At 37.3% G+C, this 18,909-nt stretch overlaps 1 protein-coding gene across 1 annotated transcript in view; it reads right to left on the bottom strand.

Moving 5' to 3' along the window:
- The window catches only part of hephl1a (hephaestin-like 1a), a 30,144-nt gene extending 11,717 nt beyond the window's left edge, over positions 1 to 18,427 (bottom strand). Inside the window, 12 exon segments of the mRNA XM_051129326.1 lie at positions 410 to 617; positions 732 to 885; positions 5,226 to 5,434; positions 5,772 to 5,903; positions 6,311 to 6,450; positions 6,580 to 6,745; positions 8,389 to 8,643; positions 10,645 to 10,833; positions 11,031 to 11,158; positions 11,160 to 11,226; positions 11,590 to 11,834; positions 18,214 to 18,427. Coding sequence (XP_050985283.1) covers positions 410 to 617; positions 732 to 885; positions 5,226 to 5,434; positions 5,772 to 5,903; positions 6,311 to 6,450; positions 6,580 to 6,745; positions 8,389 to 8,643; positions 10,645 to 10,833; positions 11,031 to 11,158; positions 11,160 to 11,226; positions 11,590 to 11,834; positions 18,214 to 18,398 — 2,078 coding nt within the window. The 5' untranslated portion in view covers positions 18,399 to 18,427.
- Positions 18,428 to 18,909: the final 482 nt, after the last annotated feature.

Below are 18,909 nucleotides of genomic sequence, written 5' to 3'. Positions count from 1 at the left end.
CACCTAACCAGATGTAGTAAGATACTGTGCAGATCTTAAATAAACAATATCGAGATATATAGCCCATTATAAATGTAAAATAAGATTTAATATGGTGTTCATTGTGTGTTATAAATAATCATAATCTTAAAAGTTATAACCAAAAATGTGTAAGCATTATAATTGTATCATAATTGTTGTTATAATTATCTATGAGATGATATAACATATTATAAGGTTTTTTATAATGCATTATGCATTCATTATAATGCCTTAAGAATACCCTTATAATGTATTATAAATATGGACTTCATAGAAAGTCTTACCAGCATTACAAGTGCCGTTTTAAAGCCTGTCATATACAGGATACAGGATAAGCATTTACACACTTACATATCCCTGGTGTAAAAGTGCTGTGACTTACCATCATTGTCGGGGGGTCATGCTAACAGTCACTGTGGTATGTGGGAAAACACTGAGAGTGTCACGGTTCATCCCGTCTCGTTGAAACGTGTTACCCTCGAAATAGATCCCGTAGATATCCACCTCAGTGCCCAAACCAAGTATGTGCCACATAGTGTGTTCCCCGTTACACAAGTCCAGACCAGGCAGGTTTCCATACATGTAGCCGTTCACCGCTGAGAAAGAACACAAACATTCTTAATTAGAATACAGTCGAACAATAAACTTGTACATTCGAAAAGTGTGGAAGTAAATGTACATGCTTGTGAGATTAAAACACAAACACATACCGTGCATCTTATTGCTCTCCTGAAACTCTTCATTAGCTGGGACACTTAAATCACTGCTGCCAAACTCTTCAATGTTCTTTTCCAGATACCAGTTTTCATTCTCATCCATCACAGAGAACAGCAGAAAAAACTCATGCTGAATTTTGTTGGCATACTTAAGAGACACACCCACAAGATGGAAAAACAGCACACACAAAAAAACATATAAGCCATTATATTCATTTTCACTGGAATTTTTAAAAAGCATTAGAAGCATAAATCTCACTGTTTGTTATGATACCTATTAGAAATTGAACATAACATATATAAGATACTAGTTTGAGTTACTAGTTTCAAACATTCAATATATGAATAACAGCCATTAAACTGGGGTTTTGAACTGACCCTTGCAACAGTATTAAAAATCATTTTATAATATTAGCATTTTTGCATAATCTATTAAATCAATATTTGATTCACTGTAGTGAAAAAATATAGATAACTATTAAATAAATGTAATTAACAAAATACAATATGTAGCTGTGTTGTGCACAACCCTATTATTATTTACTGCTTAAACTAATATTGTAAAGAAAACTAAATATGACTTCTCACTTTTTCCACAAACTGCAGTGTTGACTGCATTCTTCAAACAATCAATCCTGATTTTTCCCCCCTTTAATTTAAGGAGTTTATTAATAACTACAAACTGACATTTTGGCACTAACTTTCTACCTCCAACTGAGTGACTGCTTATTTTAGGTCACCCCTGTTACCCAATAATAAAAAACAGCCCATATACAACTGTAATGCCACGCCAGCAGAGGGAGCCCTTACCTATGGACTGACTGTTACCGCTCCCTCTGCTGCTTCTATGGTTACTTCCTGTTTGGCAGCCATATAAGGAGGGCCATGCCAAACAGGCGTTGCAAAGTATTGTTTTGGCTGTGCGGACTCTACCAAGTGTTTTCTCTGTTTCATTGCCTTGTTTTTGTTATTTCCACAGTTATCGTTTTGTTTCATAGTCATAGTTTTGCCTTGTTTCCATTGCCATAGTTTTGTCTAGTTTCATTGCCTTGTTCATTTGTTACTTTGGACTGCTCACTGGTATTTTGACGTTCTGCCTGTTTACTGGATTATGCTATTGGTTTGCTCTGGATATCACTGTTTGTTGGAGATCGACCTTGCCTGTCTGACTACGATCTGTTCAATAAAGCTCGCATTTGGATCTATCATGCCTTTGAAGAGTCCCGTAACAGAATACTTCGCCTACTACAGATCCAGCAGCTTTTGGAACACAGATCACCATGGATCCAGCATCACGCCTCGTTCAACTCCGTCAAGGTAACCGGCCTATTGAGCAGTATGTTATGGACTTTTGTGAACTATGTCACTTGGTGGACTTTAAGGAAAGTTTCCTTAAGGACATTTTTTACTTTGGATTGAGTAAGGACATTTCAAGTAGAATGCCAGGTCATCACCCTCATTGGTCTCTGGTACGTTAAATTGACTTTGCATTGCTTCTGAGTGGCTCTGCCATCCTCCAGTATCTGCCACACCAAAGAGCCTACATGTCATGTCCGGTATTGTTACCATTATGCCAGAGCCCTCTCATGCCATGCCTGCCAAGCCTGCTCACGTCATCTCAAGTAAGCCAGAGACCTCTCATGCCAAGCCTGCCAAGCCAAAGCCTGTTCACGCTATACCCATCAAACCAAAGCCTGCTCACGTCATGTCCACCAAGCCAAGGCCTGTTCACGTCATGTCCGCCAAGCCAAAGCCCACTCAAGTCATGTCTTCCAAGCCAGAGCCCTCTCACGTCATGTCTGCCAAGCCACAGCCTGCACTCGTCACATCTGCCAAGCCACAGCCTGCACTCATCACGTCTGCCAAGCCACAGCCTGCACACGCCATGCCTGCTGCTCCAGGGCCTGCTCACACCATGCCCACCGCTCCAGGGCCTGCTCACGCCATGCCCGCCCTTCCAGAGTCTGCACCTTTCATGGCCGCCCTTCTAGAGTCTGCACCTGTCATGGCTGCCCTTCCAGAGTCTGCACCGCTCATGGCCACCCTTCCAGAATCTGTCAAGTCAGAAAAGCACTTTCAGTGCCAAGTCAAGGTACAGCTGTTATTCATGAATCAAGTCAAGTCACAGCTGTTCTTCATGAGTAAAGCCAAGTCACAGCTGTTGTTCCTGAGTCAAGTCAAGTTACAGCTGTTGTCCCTGAGTCAAGCCACGTTACAGCTGTTGTTCCTGAGTCAAGCCACGTTATAGCTGTTGTTCCTGAGTCAAGCCAAGTTACAGCTGTTGTTCCGGAGTCAAGTCATGTTACAGTGTTTGTTCCTGAGTCAAGTCAAGTTACAGCTGGGTTGTCTATGTTAAGCCAAACCACAGCTGATCTCCATGAGCCAAGCCAAGTTACAGCAGATCTTCATGAGCCAAGTCAAGTTACTGCTGTTGTTCCTGAGCCAAGTCAAGCCACAGTTGATCTTCATGAGCCAAGCCAAGTTACAGCAGATCTTCATGAGCCAAGTCAAGTTACTGCTGTTGTTCCCGAGTCAAGTCAAGCCTCAGCTGATCTTCCTGAGCCAAGTCAAGTCACAGCTGACCTTCATGAGCCAAGTCAAGTCACAGGTGACCTTCATGAGCCAAGTCAAGTCACAGCTGGTATTCACGAGCCAGGTCAAGTCACAGCTGTTCTTCACGTGTCGAGTCAAGTCACGGCCGACCTCCCTCAGTCAAGTCAAGTCACGGCAGACCTCCCTGAGTCAAGTCAAGTCAAGACAGACCTTTCTGAATCCTGTCAAGACACAGCTGCGCTCCTAACAGAGCCTCTTCACGACATGGCTGCTGGTATAGAAACTTGCCAGGTCCCGTCTGACCTTCCAAGACCATGTCACGTCTCAGCTGATCCTCTAGAGCCTCGTCACATCTCAGCTGACCTCCTAGAGCCTCGTTATGTATCAGCTGACATCCCAGAGCCTTGTCATGTCTTAGCCGTCCTTCCAAAGCCTCGCCAGGTCTCGTCTCATCTCCCAAGCCACCCAGAGCCCATGCTCCCAAGCCACATGCCCACAACCTCCACACCCTCAAAACCGGCAGGCATCCCACTGTCTACTGTGCTACCTGTAATGCCGGTCGCCATCTTGAGCGTGTGGGCTACACACTACACTCCTGAGTCCTCGTCTGTCCATGAGCCTGCTTCAGAGGCCTTGTCTGACCACAAGTCTGCTCCAGAGGCCTCATCTGACCACAAGTCTGCTCCTGAGGCCTCGTCTGTCCACGAGTCTGTGCCAGAGGCCTCTCTTGTCGACGAATTTGCGCCAATGCCTCCAGAGGTGTCAGCGTACGATGTAGAACCTCTCAAAGAGGCGGTGTCCATTCATGAACTCACTGTCTCATCTGTCCATGAGTCTACTCCAGAGATCTCGTCTGACCATGAGTCTGCGCCAATGCCCTCGGAGGTGGTGGCTCCTGCTGCAGAACGTCCTAAGGGGGCGGCGTCCTCCTATGAACTCTCTGCCCGTCCTGTCACAGTCATGGAGGCCACCTCTGAACTGTCTCCCTGCCATGTAACGGCCCAGGAGGCCAATCATGAATTCTCTGCCCGTCATGTCATGGCCAAGGAGGGCAATCATGAACTGTCTGCTCTGCTATGGATGTCATTTGTTCCACTGTGGGTATCTTTGCTCTTGTCTGCTCTGCCTGCCCCGCCATGACTCCCTGTTCTGCCTGCTCTGCCTGCCCCACCATGGCTCCCTGCTCCGCCATGGCTCCAGGCTCCTCAGAATCTACCATGGTGGACTTCTGCTCCAGTGTTTCACTGTCTGCCACTGCTCCCCCTGTTTTGCCTCTGTTCCCCCACCCTCCTGGACTGTTGTTGCCTGAGTGCCAGGAGTCACTCCTAGAGGGGGGGATTCTGTAATGCCACGCCAGCAGAGGGAGCCCTTACCTATGGACTGACTGTTACCGCTCCCTCTGCTGCTTCTATGGTTACTTTCTGTTTGGCAGCCATATAAGGAAGGCCATGCCAAACAGGCATTGCAAAGTATTGTTTTGGCTGTGCGGACTCTACCAAGTGTTTTCTCTGTTTCATTGCCTTGTTTTTGTTATTTCCACAGTTATCGTTTTGTTTCATAGTCATAGTTTTGCCTTGTTTCCATTGCCATAGTTTTGTCTAGTTTCATTGCCTTGTTCATTTGTTACTTTGGACTGCTCACTGGTATTTTGACGTTCTGCCTGTTTACTGGATTACGCTATTGGTTTGCCCTGGATATCACTGTTTGTTGGAGATCGACCTTGCCTGTCTGACTACGATCTGTTCAATAAAGCTCGCATTTGGATCTATCATGCCTTTGAAGAGTCCCGTTACAACAACAAATCTTGATAAGTTGAGGTTAACAATCAAGCAATCCCTTTTCACTGAAACAAAACAATCCTTCCTTTTTAAGCCCTACTTTAAACTTTGTTTGTGAAAAGAACCATATTGTCTGTGGTCTTTGTGTGTTTGTTACCTGATGGCCACTTCCATCGAGAACACCTTTCTTGCACACTTGTATGGGCCCCAAATAAACCCGAGAGTTAGTGTCCCGAACAGGATCAACAGCAGAATAGTACAAGTATGAAAGACAAGCAGGATCACTGCTGGAGGGACCTTCAATTACTCTCCAACGATAGACAAACTTTTCACCAGGAGCCACAGAGACACCAGGTTTCTGAGTACCTGTGGAGGAGACAAGCAAAATAAATAAAAGAAAAAGAATCTAAAATCTTTTGACTTTTGACTTACAACTTAGACTTATGCTGTCTACTTTCAAGACTTGCTTTATATTATCATATTGTTTCCAAATGTTATGTAGTGTGTGTGTATGGAGTTATCAAATATTATTCTGTTCATTGATATTCAGTTTCCAAATTAAATTGTTAACAAAGGCATAAAGCAATGGTTCTTAAGCTTTGTTAAATGAATGCCCCCCTACTTTTCTTTCACCCTATTTAGAGCTCCTAGATTGAAGATCTATGTGTATATATGTGTCTACCTGTAGTTGTATATGACTTACCATCCTGATACTTCGCTCCTTCATAGGCCTTTTCATAATGTAAACCATGTGGCTGAATGCTGTAGTCACGTGTAGCTCTGTTATGGAATGTCACAATGATAACATCACCAGCCTCTGCTCTGATGACGGGACCTGGGGAGAGAGTGGGTGAAGAGTATAGAAAAAAAATCAATCAATTAAACTACATGAATAAAACTGAAAGCATTCATACATCACAGCATGGCATTACCACTAGGGCATATTACTACACTTCTTATTCAGGAACTTTAAAGTTGACAGGAAATCAAATTAACCACATTTGAAATTATTAACCATAATTATTAACCTTTTTTTCCCCCCCAAATTTTTTGACCTCCTTAATTTTTAATCAAATTGTGCTACTCCTGTGAAATGACTGAATCCTCTTTGATGACATTTGCAAAGCTACATTGCAGTTAAGCCATTCACGTAAGCGCAAATTTTGTTTCATGCCAACATTAAAATATTATCAAAGACATATCAGCATTCATAAACATGTAAGACACAAGTGAGGATTTTACCCAGAATTCCAAGATGCACATCTGAGCCCGCAATATGTGTTTTGGTAGTAAATGTATCATCGGTGTATGAAATGTATCTGGCCTTCAGGTATTTTCCACCCAGTTTACCACCATCACGACTAAAGTACGATTCAGAGTCACTGCAGAAAAAGAAAGACACCAGGAAACATAAAGTAAACTTACGTATGAATGAGGGATAATAATAGACCCACAGCAGCATTTATATGTAATATTTACATTAATTACATACATTCTAAATAAACTTTTACCTGTCATCAGTAAGGCTTGCATCTGTCATGTAGTTCACCCCTGAAGGGGCGTAGTACCAGACCATCTCCTCAGCAGCGATGTAGAAATGCCTCTCTTTGCCAGGGGTCTCTGTTGGAGAGGCTGAGGACCCACAGGCCAAGACCTCATAGAAACTCTGCATACCTGCTGCTCACAAGAACAGAGAGAGATTCAGATATCTTGAAATTGTAATTCTAGTTGCTTCCCTTAGGTAAACTTAAGAAAAGCCAAAGAAAACATTATAAGTAGTGCTAATCAGTTAATCAGTTTTTTTGAACTACTGAATATGATTACTGATAAAGATAACAGAGTTCAAGCTCTGAAAAATGAATTCAGTTTAGAATAATGGAAATGATCCTGACAAGTTACATTTATGGATTCAAATTGTTGGTATGACATGATGACTTTTCTTTTTCAGAGTAGGAATTACAACAAGCGTAAAAAATGAGCTCTGTGCCAAGCTACAAATCAAAAATGAAAGTGATTGTACACTGATTAGAGACAAAAACAATGCATCCAAACATCTAGGAGCAAATATTAGACTTCACACAAAGTCAATAGATCAGTTTTTACCTTGTACACTGTAAAATCTAATTAGTTGGGCTTACTTAAAAAAAGCATGCAAACCGATTGCCTTAAAAAAACTAAGTAAAGTGAAATAAGAATAGTATGTTGTAGTGACAAATGCTTAGTATAGTTTACTTACACGGGAGCTCTAGTAACTAAAAAAGAACTGTAGGGGGTACTTGATCATTTACTTTAGGCTTACACTTGACTTAGTAAAGCTACTCACTGACTCCCAGAGTGCATTGCGGCATGAATAAATTATGCAATTGCTTTGTTTTACTGTTGTTGTTTTTATTTGCTAATTTTATTTACTGACTTGTGTCAGCAGTAACACAACAAAAAGAGAAAATAAAATAATATAATGGTTATTGTCACAATTAATAAAAATAAATAAAATTGAATTGTTACCATCGTTGTGATTCACATGCTGAATGTTGAAGTTTGTGACTTGAGCACATTATCACAAATATTTAAGGACTCTCTCAATCCAATGAAGTTTCTCAAGGTGTTTATGAAGAACTAATAAAATTATAAAAGATCATTAATAAATCTAAAGAATACATTAGCTAAGGAATTGGAAAGATTTAGCTGATCAAAATATCAGAACTTGAAGGTTACCTTCCAAAAGCAACCTACTTATTACTTTTCTTCCCTTGAAATCAAAAACTATGACTTCATGTTGCATTGCTGCATCAATAGGAAGAAAATTATAATAAGAAAAGCAAAGTTCCAAGTGCCCAACCAAACGGAACATTAATCACTATAATGGTAAGTAAAAAAAATAAATAAATAAAATAAGACACACCAACAACATTTTACGAAAATCAACATCAATTTATGAAGTCAGTTTATGTGATGTTCTCTCAAATATATAGTTGTATTGAAACAACATTCAAGATGACTTTGGGAAATGAGTGAATGTAACTAGTGAAAAATAACTGCAGATTAACAATTGCCACCTCAAAAAAAAATTGCTTTTCTTCTTCTTCTGTTGTTATTTTGCAAATTAGCAACATATTAGTGCACTGCTGCCTCTCACTGGTTTATTAATGTCATTGGTTTCTTTGTGGCTACTTGAATATTTTAAGTAAGCGTCACTCAAAGTAGTAAGTAAACTGTTTTACTCGCTTGAAAGTAGCTGTAACTTAATAAAACCTAGTAAGTATAGCAACTAAGTAAAGATAACTAATTATATCTAAGTAAGGTAAACTATTGGATTTTACAGTGTACATGATCATTGACTTGGCAACTTAACAACCATTTTCCTTCTGTTCTGGGGATCATTGTTGCAGTGACAGAAGTGGCAGGAAACAGACTAAGAACATCTGTGCGGTGCATGCGATCCATGAGGGTGTGTCCATGGAAATAAGCCGAATGAATGTCCACCTCATTACCAATGCCGAAGAGATGCCAAGACACAGGACGTCCGACACACACCTTCAGTGCAGGCAAATTTCCATAAACATATCCATTGATTGCTAATGGAAAAAGATAAGAACAAACTCAACAAGTGACACTGAGAAATAAAGAACATGAAATTAGTTTTATAATAAACTAGATGAGTAAAGTTTGAGAACAAACTTTAAGTTGGCTTGAGAAAGCCTAGCCTGAAAGTTTGAAGCAGTTGTTAAAGTATGAAAGCATCTAACATGATTTAACACATTGCTTACATGATTTAACATGTTGTTAACATGTTTTAGCATGATTAGCTTGTTGCTTGTAGTTTTATAGGCTGATTACAATGTTGTTAGCATGATTGGCATGTTGTTAGCATAAATTGCAAATTACTAGAATGTTGTTAGCATGATTAGCAAGTTATTAGCATGTTTCTAGCCTGATTAGCATATTTTTAACATGACTAACATGTTACTAGCTTGTTGTTAACATGTTGCTAGCATGATTAGCATGTTACTAGCATGTTGTTAGCACAATTAGCATGTTGTTAGTATGTTTCTAACATGATTAGCATGTTACTAACATGATTAGCATGTTGTTACCATGATTAGTAAGTTACTAGCATATTGATAGCATGATTGCCTAGGTAATAGTATGTTGTTAGCAAGATTAGCATGTGGTTAGCATGTTTCTAGCATGATTAGCATTTCGCTAGCATGTTTTTAGCATGATTAGCAAGTTGCTAGCATGTTTCTAGCATGATTAGCATGTTACTAACATGATTAGCATGTTGTTACCATTATTAGTAAGTTACTAGCATATTGATAGCATGATTGCCTAGGTAATAGTATGTTGTTAGCATGATTAGCATGTGGTTAGCATGTTTCTAGCATGATTAGCAAGTTGCTAGCATGTTTCTAGCATGATTAGCAAAGTTGCTAGCATGTTTTTAACATGATTAGCATGTCGCTAACATGTTTCTAGCATGATTAGCATGTCGCTAGCATGTTTCTGGCATGATTAGCAAAGTTGCTAGCATGTTTCTAGCATGATTAGCAAAGTTATTAGCATGATGTTAGCATGATTAACATGTTACTAGCGTGTTGCTAGCATGATTTAGACTGCTAGATAGATTAGAAATATTAGAAATATTAGAGTGGAAGCTTAAATGAGTGTAAATGGATTAGAAATAGAACATAGAAGGGAAGCTTGATTAAGGCTCAAGGGATTCTGGGAGTTTAGATTTGAATTTTGTCAGTTGGAGTTTAAAGAGTGTTGGCTCATTTGAACATTCCGTCAATGTAAGTCTATGGGATTTTTGGTGGTTTTGAAAGTCTGGTTCACGAAAACCGTAAGCCGGATCAGTTAGAAAAGATACAGCACACCGAGTCAGACCAGTCTGAAGGTCTGGGCCGAGTTTGGTGGTTCTAGCTTGAAAGCTCTACCGAAATTTGGCTCAGAAGAAAAAGAATAATAATAATAATCTTAAATAGTAGATCAGTAAGTTGACTTTCTCAAGCCAACTTAAATATATATTAATAAATACATAAAGAAAACAATAACTCTGCCTATTATTTGTTTAAATAATAAAGTATCAGACTTACAAATTAAAATCACAAATAACCTTGATGGTCTTTTACAGTGTAGAGAACTTTGGATATGAAAAGGAAAACTAAGCATTTCTGAAAGCCCTTGTTCCAAAGTGGAACATAATCAAGAAGATACTTTCGAGCAATGTACAGTATCCAAAAATCAGTGTCATCAGCTAAAAATTATAACATGGAAATGTATGGTCTTACTTTTATAAAATCTATTACCCTTGGGTACAGACATTACTGTAGCTGTGCATTTGCCAATACCAAAGCTACAGTTCTGATGCAGTAGTCTTTGCCGTGATACCAAACTTTTATTAGAAGTATATAGAATATTTGAGTACATTATATGTGAGTCTTTGTTTTGGAAGTGGACTTCTCCTTTAATTTAAATGGTTAACATTTTACATAAAGGGTTTTTTTTCTATGATAAAAAAGATTCCTCATTATCTGTATGGATAAGGCAAAAGTTTGAGACACCCTGAGACTTACAGTGCATGAGGTTGGACTCTCTGAACTCCTCATCTACGTCATACATAAGTTGTTTTGTTTTATCTGGATCAGAGCAGAACTTTTCAACATTCTCTTTCAAGTACCAGCTCAGGTTCTCATCCACGACACTGAACATGAGAATTAAATCTTTATCCACATCAGAACGCTTTTGTCTAGAGTCCAGAGTGCCTAAGAAAACAAAAAAAAAAAAAAAAATAAAAAAAAAAAAAGAAATAACTGATAAGAGTAAAAATAATCAGGATTAGGAGGAAGGAGTGCTTGATGCTAAGAAGTAGTTGGTACTGTGAGATTCTGTACAATCTTCTGTGTGCATGTAAACTAAATTTATTCTACACAGTTTATTAGGGCTTGTGTGTGGACTTTACCTTGTTTGCAGGTGAGCAGAGCTCCTATTAGTCCTGATGCAATGTCTTTTGGTGCATCTCCATGTGAATGGTAAATCCAGGTGAGACAGCTGGCATCTGCTTCAGTAGGAGCGTACTCTGGTTTGACAGCTCTCACCTGGAGCCACCGCATCATCGCTCTTATCACGACCAGTGGTGCCATCAGGATACAACGCTCCTAAAATACACAGTAATGAATTTGAGTAAAAGCAAAAGAGCTTTTCCAGTCTAATGCTCAAAGAGTCATATTATGATTTGACCAACTGCAATAACATATGTTTACACAATAATGCCTATTCAGTAACTTGGCCTGTACAGTGATAGTGAAGTAAGCAGGAAGTAGACACTGTAAAGTTAAACTCAAACAACCATAAATAAATTAATGGAAAAAACAAAAACAAAAAAAAAAACAAACAAACAAACAATGAACATCTGAAAACTACTGAAGTTGCTTTAATTTGTTACATGGATAAAAACAAAGATGTACCAAGGTCATCCAAAACATTTAATTAACAGTTTATTTAATTAATGCATATCCAACCTTCTGAATTCTTCTCATAGAACACTCCATGAGGGTGGAGAGAATAAGGTCTGCTTGCGAAGTTCTTCATGTGCACCACAATGACATCACCGACCTCAGCCCTTAAAATGGGTCCGAGGAAGCCGAGCCAATGTGGTTTAGGTATCTCTGTGGAATAGGACTCATCTGTGTACTGTCTGTACAAAGCCTTTTTGTAAACACTCCCTATCCATGTAGGGCCATTTGACAAAAAAAACGATGCATGTCTGTTAAAGGGAAGGATTTAGACGGAGAGAAGTTTATCGTGATAATTAAATAATCGGTAACATCCACAATACAATCAAATCATATTATTAATGTACATTTACAAGAAGCTTTATCCACATACACTCAAAAAGGATGTGTTAATTAACACATTTTTGTGTTATGGCCATTTTAACAAATTTAGTGTAATTTTAAGTCAATCATGTGTACAAAGAAAGAAAGAGAGAGAGAAACAACACAGTGTGTCTAACACAATATGTGTTAAATATCATCTGAACACACTGCTGCCCACGTCACTCCACAAGCTATCAAATTTGTACCTCTTTTTTTTTTTTTTTTTCCACCAGCATCACTTATTACAAACAAAAAAAAATTTGTTTAAGGCACACATAGACATGAAGAATCTGCATATGAATCTCAACAATAGTGGCAATCAACAAAATATTCAGATAAACATCTTTGAACATTACAAAACATTACTAAAACATCACAACAAAAATAGCTAAAAGTAAAGCAGACTGTTAGAATAAAAGAAAATACAAAGACAATTCAGGTGCATAATTTATTCATGCTGTAATGCACTGCAGCATGAAGCTTTTTGTTTATTGTCACCATCGTTGAGATTCATATGCTGATTCTTGATGAATGTTTGCATATAAATCACACTGGTATTCAAAATGTTTTGAGCAAAGTATTTTTGAAATCCATCAACTTATCTGATTTAAACAATATTTTTAACAATAATATAAAATTAATGTAACAATATTGATATATAAAATATAACCACAAATTCCAGCTTTTCATCAGCTCAGTCATTCAAGACACTACAGAACAAGTAAACATGAAATATTCAACATCTAAACCTCTGTTCTAAATAGTAACTTTAGTTGGTGAAGCTGTTTGTGGAGTTGTTTAATTCTCTGCTGAGATCTTGAGAGACTGAATGTCTTTTATTTCAGTTGGTTTCATCTAAGGCTGCGACTGTAATTTTGTTGTATTTGTGTTTCTGTTCGTCTCTTCTCTTTTTTCCTGTTTCTCTTTCCTTCAGTAATTCTGCTTGTTAACATTCTCATTGAGTTGAAACTCTGCTTTAATGTTACTTTAACACTATATTGTGGGACCAAATAAACTGTGATCAGTGTTAATCCCTGAAGATTCTCCAAATAACTTCCCCCAACTCTTTATAGAACTTCCCATCATGACAATCTCAGATTTTTTATTTTTTATTTATTTATTTATTTATTTATTTTTTTTTTTGCATTGCATTGTAGGGATGTAACGATTACCGGTTTGACGATAAATCATGATAAAATTCCCCACGGTTAGTATTACCGTTTCATATTTTAATTATCATTAAAACCGTATTCAGTTACCACAATTTGAATAACCGATGATAAATAAATACTGTCCAGCATAAAGCAGAGTTAAGTAACAGACTCATTTGCGCACGACACGCAGAGTAGTTTCGTTCTGTGTGAAAAGACGGCGGAAAAGCTGGGATGTTTTAAAAGGGTGCTAATGGCATTGGCGCCGATCCCCACGGAAATGATCGAGCACGCACGGAAAAACACGAGATAGTCTCCGTTCATTTTAAGCAAGAAAAAATGGATTGCAGCTTTTACAACTCAATTCTCATTTTCATCCTTCATTTGAAGCGGTTTTTGGATTTTATTAGCAAATGCAAAGAGTGCATTATTGTAATACGAGAGGGTGCCGGCACGAATCTCTCGGATTGCAGCGGGCTTGCTCTCCCAAATATATAGTGATCATGGCTCTTCGCTCCCTCAGATATTACAAATGCGCCCTCAAACTTTGTCCTGTGTACGCGCGAATAAGTGTTTATTATAAACAGGTATTTATTAAATCATTTTATTTAGTGAAGCGCAACCCTCATAGAAAAAGTGTTTGTATATTTGGTAACAATGTATTTGCAGTCCGTGCGTTTCACTTTGCAATTGGGGGTTGCCCACCGGCAGAAACATAAATCGGGAATTATACAAATAAAACGAATATATGAATGAATTAATTATAAGAATGTACCTCTTCAGAAATTATCTTCAGAAAAGATTCGATGTCATTTTGTTATCATCTTTACTCCATGTAACATCTAAAGTAGTGTTTTTGATCGGAATACTGCTAGTGTCATACAGTGGATTTACAGAGACTTACATTTACATTCAGCTTGTGTGCAGATTTTGTCTGGCCAAAAAACAGACCGAATTGTCATACCCTTGCTGTAGCCTATATTTTGACCAGTTGATGAAAAACAAGCTTATGTGGATTCTACACATTTAAAAAAATCAGATAAGTTATCTAGATTCATGGAGCAGATAAAAAAAAAAAAAAAAAAAAAAAAAAAAAAAACATATAATCATTTATTAAACAGTTATTATTTTGACTTAACTCTTTTCTTTATTTAAAGGCTGAAATGTGAGGTTTGCCTTTTATGAAACGTTTTCAAAGCTTTATTCGATCATTTACTTTAGATATTTGAACATGCCATATAGGTTGTCAGTCATGTTGTCGATCAGTTATGTTAAAATCCGGACATTGGTACTGTTATTGTTTTACTGATTAGGTAAACGAAAAGTCATTTTATATGTTGTTTGTTGATTTTTAAATGTAAAATTTGGTGAAGTGATTTTTGTGTGAGTACTTTTCGAACACTTCCAGCACATTTTAACAATACCGTGATATTGCTGATAACCGTGATCATTTTGGTCACTATTATCGTGATAGGAAATTTTCATACCGTTACATCCCTAATTCTTACTGGTGTAATATAGTTGTGCGTGCGTAGAAAGAAAGTAAATGTATTTTGTTGTTCTTTATTTAAATGGGCCAATTGTTTTCATGCCGCGAGTGAGACTCATTTAGCCCTATTGCGCCATATGTATGTGCGTGTTTACGGCATTATATATTGAATTTTTCACCGTTAAGCTTGCTTTCATGTTCATCATAGCTGATGCAAGTCATTTCAAGTGTTTACTGTGAGATATGTCATTGTTATATCGAGCTATTTCGAGAGGCAGTTTTAACATTAAGTGACATGACACTTACGGTTTTCAGTGACGTGTCACCGCAGAGTGGCATGTGCCAGTGACACTTGTGACATGTGCCGATGGATTGTGTCAGTGTCACTGTCACTCTCGCGGAACATGTCACCGCTGTGGCACCTCGAGTGACACTGCCGCTGTCAGCTGGAGTTTAACCGTGTAACACAAGCACTTAACTGCTGAACTGTATTTATTACACGCTTCTATCAAACACAGCATTCCTTTCATCGCGGCGAAATTCATTTGTATTTGCTTGTGTGACATGTGTCGATGGATTGTGTCAGTGTCACTGACATTAGTCGCAGAATGTCACTCTGTGTTGCGACTCCTCCGGTGACACTGCCGCTGACAGCCGGAGTAAAACGTAGACTGAAACACACGCACTTAAGGTATTTAATTGATGACAGTTTTGGTTTCTGTCCAGCTTGTTAATTACATGGCGGAGTTCATTTGTAATACAACGTAGGCTTCTTTTTATTTGTCTTGTGTCCCTTTGTTTGCTTGAATGTTTTGTCAAATACGTTAATAAAACATTGTTTCATTTCTTATTGCATAATTATATATATATATATATATATATATATATATATATATATATATATTTTTTTTTTTTTTTTAATGTTAAAGCCATAGATGAGATAGATTGCTCTGGCCAACTAGATGTCGGTACCAAAATCAAAGTTTACAGTAAGGGATGCGACTGTAAATGCGGTTTTCATAGTGACCCATGATAGGTTAATTCCGTGTGTTTCCCAGAATGGACAGTTTTCAGTGACACAATCCATCAGCGCATGTCATAAATGTCACACTGTAAAATCCAATAGTTTACCTTACTTAGATATAATTAGTTATCTTTACTTAGTTGCTATACTTACTAGGTTTTATTAAGTTACAGCTACTTTCAAGCGAGTAAAACAGTTTACTTACTACTTTGAGTGACGCTTACTTAAAATATTCAAGTAGCCACAAAGAAACCAATGACATTAATAAACCAGTGAGAGGCAGCAGTGCACTAATATGTTGCTAATTTGCAAAATAACAACAGAAGAAGAAGAAAAGCAATTTTTTTTGAGGTGGCAATTGTTAATCTGCAGTTATTCACTTGTTACATTCACTCATTTCCCAAAGTCATCTTGAATGTTGTTTCAATACAACTATATATTTGAGAGAACATCACATAAGCTGACTTCATAAATTGATGTTGATTTTCGTAAAATGTTGTTGGTGTGTCTTATTTTATTTATTTATTTTTTATTTTTTTTTTTTTTTTTTACCATTATAGTGATTAATGTTCTGTTTGGTTGGGCACTTGGAACTTTGCTTTTCTTATTATAATTTTATTCCTATTGATGCAGCAATGCAACATGAAGTCATAGTTTTTGATTTCAAGGGAAGAAATGTAATAAGGAGGTTGCTTTTAGAAGGTAACCTTCAAGTTCTGATATTTCAATTAGCTAAATCTTTCCAATTCTTTAGCTAATGTATTTTTTTATATTTATTAATGATCTTTTACAATTTTATTGTTTTTCATAAACACCTTGAGAAACTTTATTGGGTTGAGACAGTCCTTTAATATTTGTGATTATGTGCTCAAGTCACAAACTTCAACATTCAGCATGTGAATCACAACGATGGTAACAATTCAGTTTTATTTATTTTTATGAATTGTGACAATAACCATTATATTATTTTATTTTCTCTTTTTGTTGTGTTACTGCTGACACAAGTCAGTAAATAAAATTAGCAAATAAAAACAACAACAGTAAAACAAAGCAATTGCATAATTTATTCATGCCGCAATGCACTCTGGGAGTCAGTGAGTAGCTATACTAAGTCAAGTGTAAGCCTAAAGTAAATGATCAACCTAACCCTAACCCCCTACAGTTCTTTTTTAGTTACTAGAGCTCCTGTGTAAGTAAACTATACTAAGCATTTGTCACTACAACATACTATTCTTATTTCACTTTACTTAGTTTTTTTAAGGCAATCGGTTTGCATGCTTTTTTTTAATAAGCCCAACTAATTAGATTTTACAGTGCAGTGGCAATAATGCACTTAGTTATACTGCCACCTGCCGGCATGCATTGCAGCGTGCACATACCACTCAAATACAGATATGCCACAAACTGACCTGTTTGAAAAAAAATTACTGACTTAGTTACGTTTCGTTGACATTTATTTTTAAAAAAGAAAAATAAATAAATAAATAAACTAGGCTTTTTATTTAGGATGTTGTCGCAATTAAGTCAGTACCGCGACAAAGTGACACAATCCATCGGCACACATCACATTCACAGTCGCATCCGTTACTGTAAACTTTGACTCGACGTGTCACTGAGCAGTGGCATGTGCCAATGGCTTCCGTGCGTCAGATGTCAGGTCACTTAATGTTAATACTGCTACTGGCTATTTCGTGACTAATAACTCGCGGTTTACTATATCTTAAACCCGTGCCTCAGTCACGTCTAGTGTAGTAATAGCGCCATCTTGTGGGTTGTCCTAGAATAACTGCTGTAATTATTTGCACAGATGTTAAATTGCCTTAGTTTGTATTTTATTTTATACTCGAAAGGATTGTTATTGCATGATAATTGTTTGTAAATGTTATTTAATAATTTGCTCATGTAAGATTCTTTTTGTATTCTGTTGTAGAACCACAACTTTTACCTTCAGTAAACGATTTACTAAGATTCTGGAGTCTGGGGTGAATTCTTCAAGTTAGATGTCATTATACAGTTCTGACCGACTGTCTCCAGGGGTTTGAATCTACCCGAATCAGTATTAAAATTTGAAACCTCAATTACAATTGCACTGCATTCATTTGAACATGTTAAGGCTATATGATACACATTATGTCATTTATGGCACATTAGTGTGTTAAATATATAACATAACACACTGCCTGTGTTAAGAAGAATAACACACTGGCTGTGTTAAAATTTAATTAACACAACAGACACAGGTTGTGTTGTTTTTAGCAAATACATTTTTTTTAGCACACTAATGTGTCATAAATCACACAATTTGTGTCATTCTTATAAGACTAGCACATCTTTGACCCAAATTGTGATTTATGACACAGTGTGTTTTATATTTTAAGAATAGCAACCTGTGTTAAAAAGAATAACACAGTGATTGAGTTAAAATTAACTGACAATGTGTTGTCCTTAACTAGACACACAGATGTGTTAAGATAACACAGGTTGTGTTGTTTTTAACATATCCGTTTTAACAGTGTATAGAAATACGTGGTTTTTAGTTGCCTATTAGTTCATTAAAATGAACAGAGTAATGTAAATGTTTGACCTATTACTTTTACTGTTACTGGTAAAAATGTGTAATTACTTATTCATCTTGCTCAGTACTTCGCCCATTGATAAGGTTTCGGCCGGTCGGTGCGTAATTCCAGTCTTCCTCTCTTATGCCAATATAATAGGTCCTCTTGAGACATTCGGCCGGCGGTAGCGCGATCATGGCAGTGATAAAAACGCACAACACAGACTTCATCATATGAACAAAACCAATAAGTATAACCGATATCTGAGCTGGAGTCAAGAAAAAAACACGTATTTACTCTCAAAATGCCACTTCGCGCTCAAAATATAGGCTAAGACAAAGAAAAACCTCACTGTCTGTGCGGTAACACTAATATCGAAAGTTCAGTTCGAACTGAAGTATTCCGCGGGGCCTCGGGAATCTTGAAGAACTGGTTTCATGTTGCTTGTGTATATATATATATATATATATATATATATATATATATATATATATATATAATAAAACATAAAAGCATAACAGAGTATCCACAAATGCCTAGTCGCAATGGCGTTGTGTTCTGCCGTGAAACATACATTCATGCGCGCCTTTTACCTAAATTCTAAAACATAAATCTAAAAATACAAAATAAAACTGCCAGCTTTCTTTAAAATGAAATATGCTTAATGTTTCTGCTCCGACAGGCTGTGCTTTATCCCTTACGTAACTGTAATCTGCAGTGTTTACCATTAGCTAACATTCTGTA

The sequence above is a fragment of the Labeo rohita genome, chromosome 15 (assembly GCF_022985175.1).
Source record: "Labeo rohita strain BAU-BD-2019 chromosome 15, IGBB_LRoh.1.0, whole genome shotgun sequence".
Classification (NCBI taxonomy): domain Eukaryota; kingdom Metazoa; phylum Chordata; class Actinopteri; order Cypriniformes; family Cyprinidae; genus Labeo; species Labeo rohita.
The sequence above is the reverse complement of the archived record's forward strand: the minus strand, read 5'-3'. Positions and strand labels throughout refer to the sequence as shown.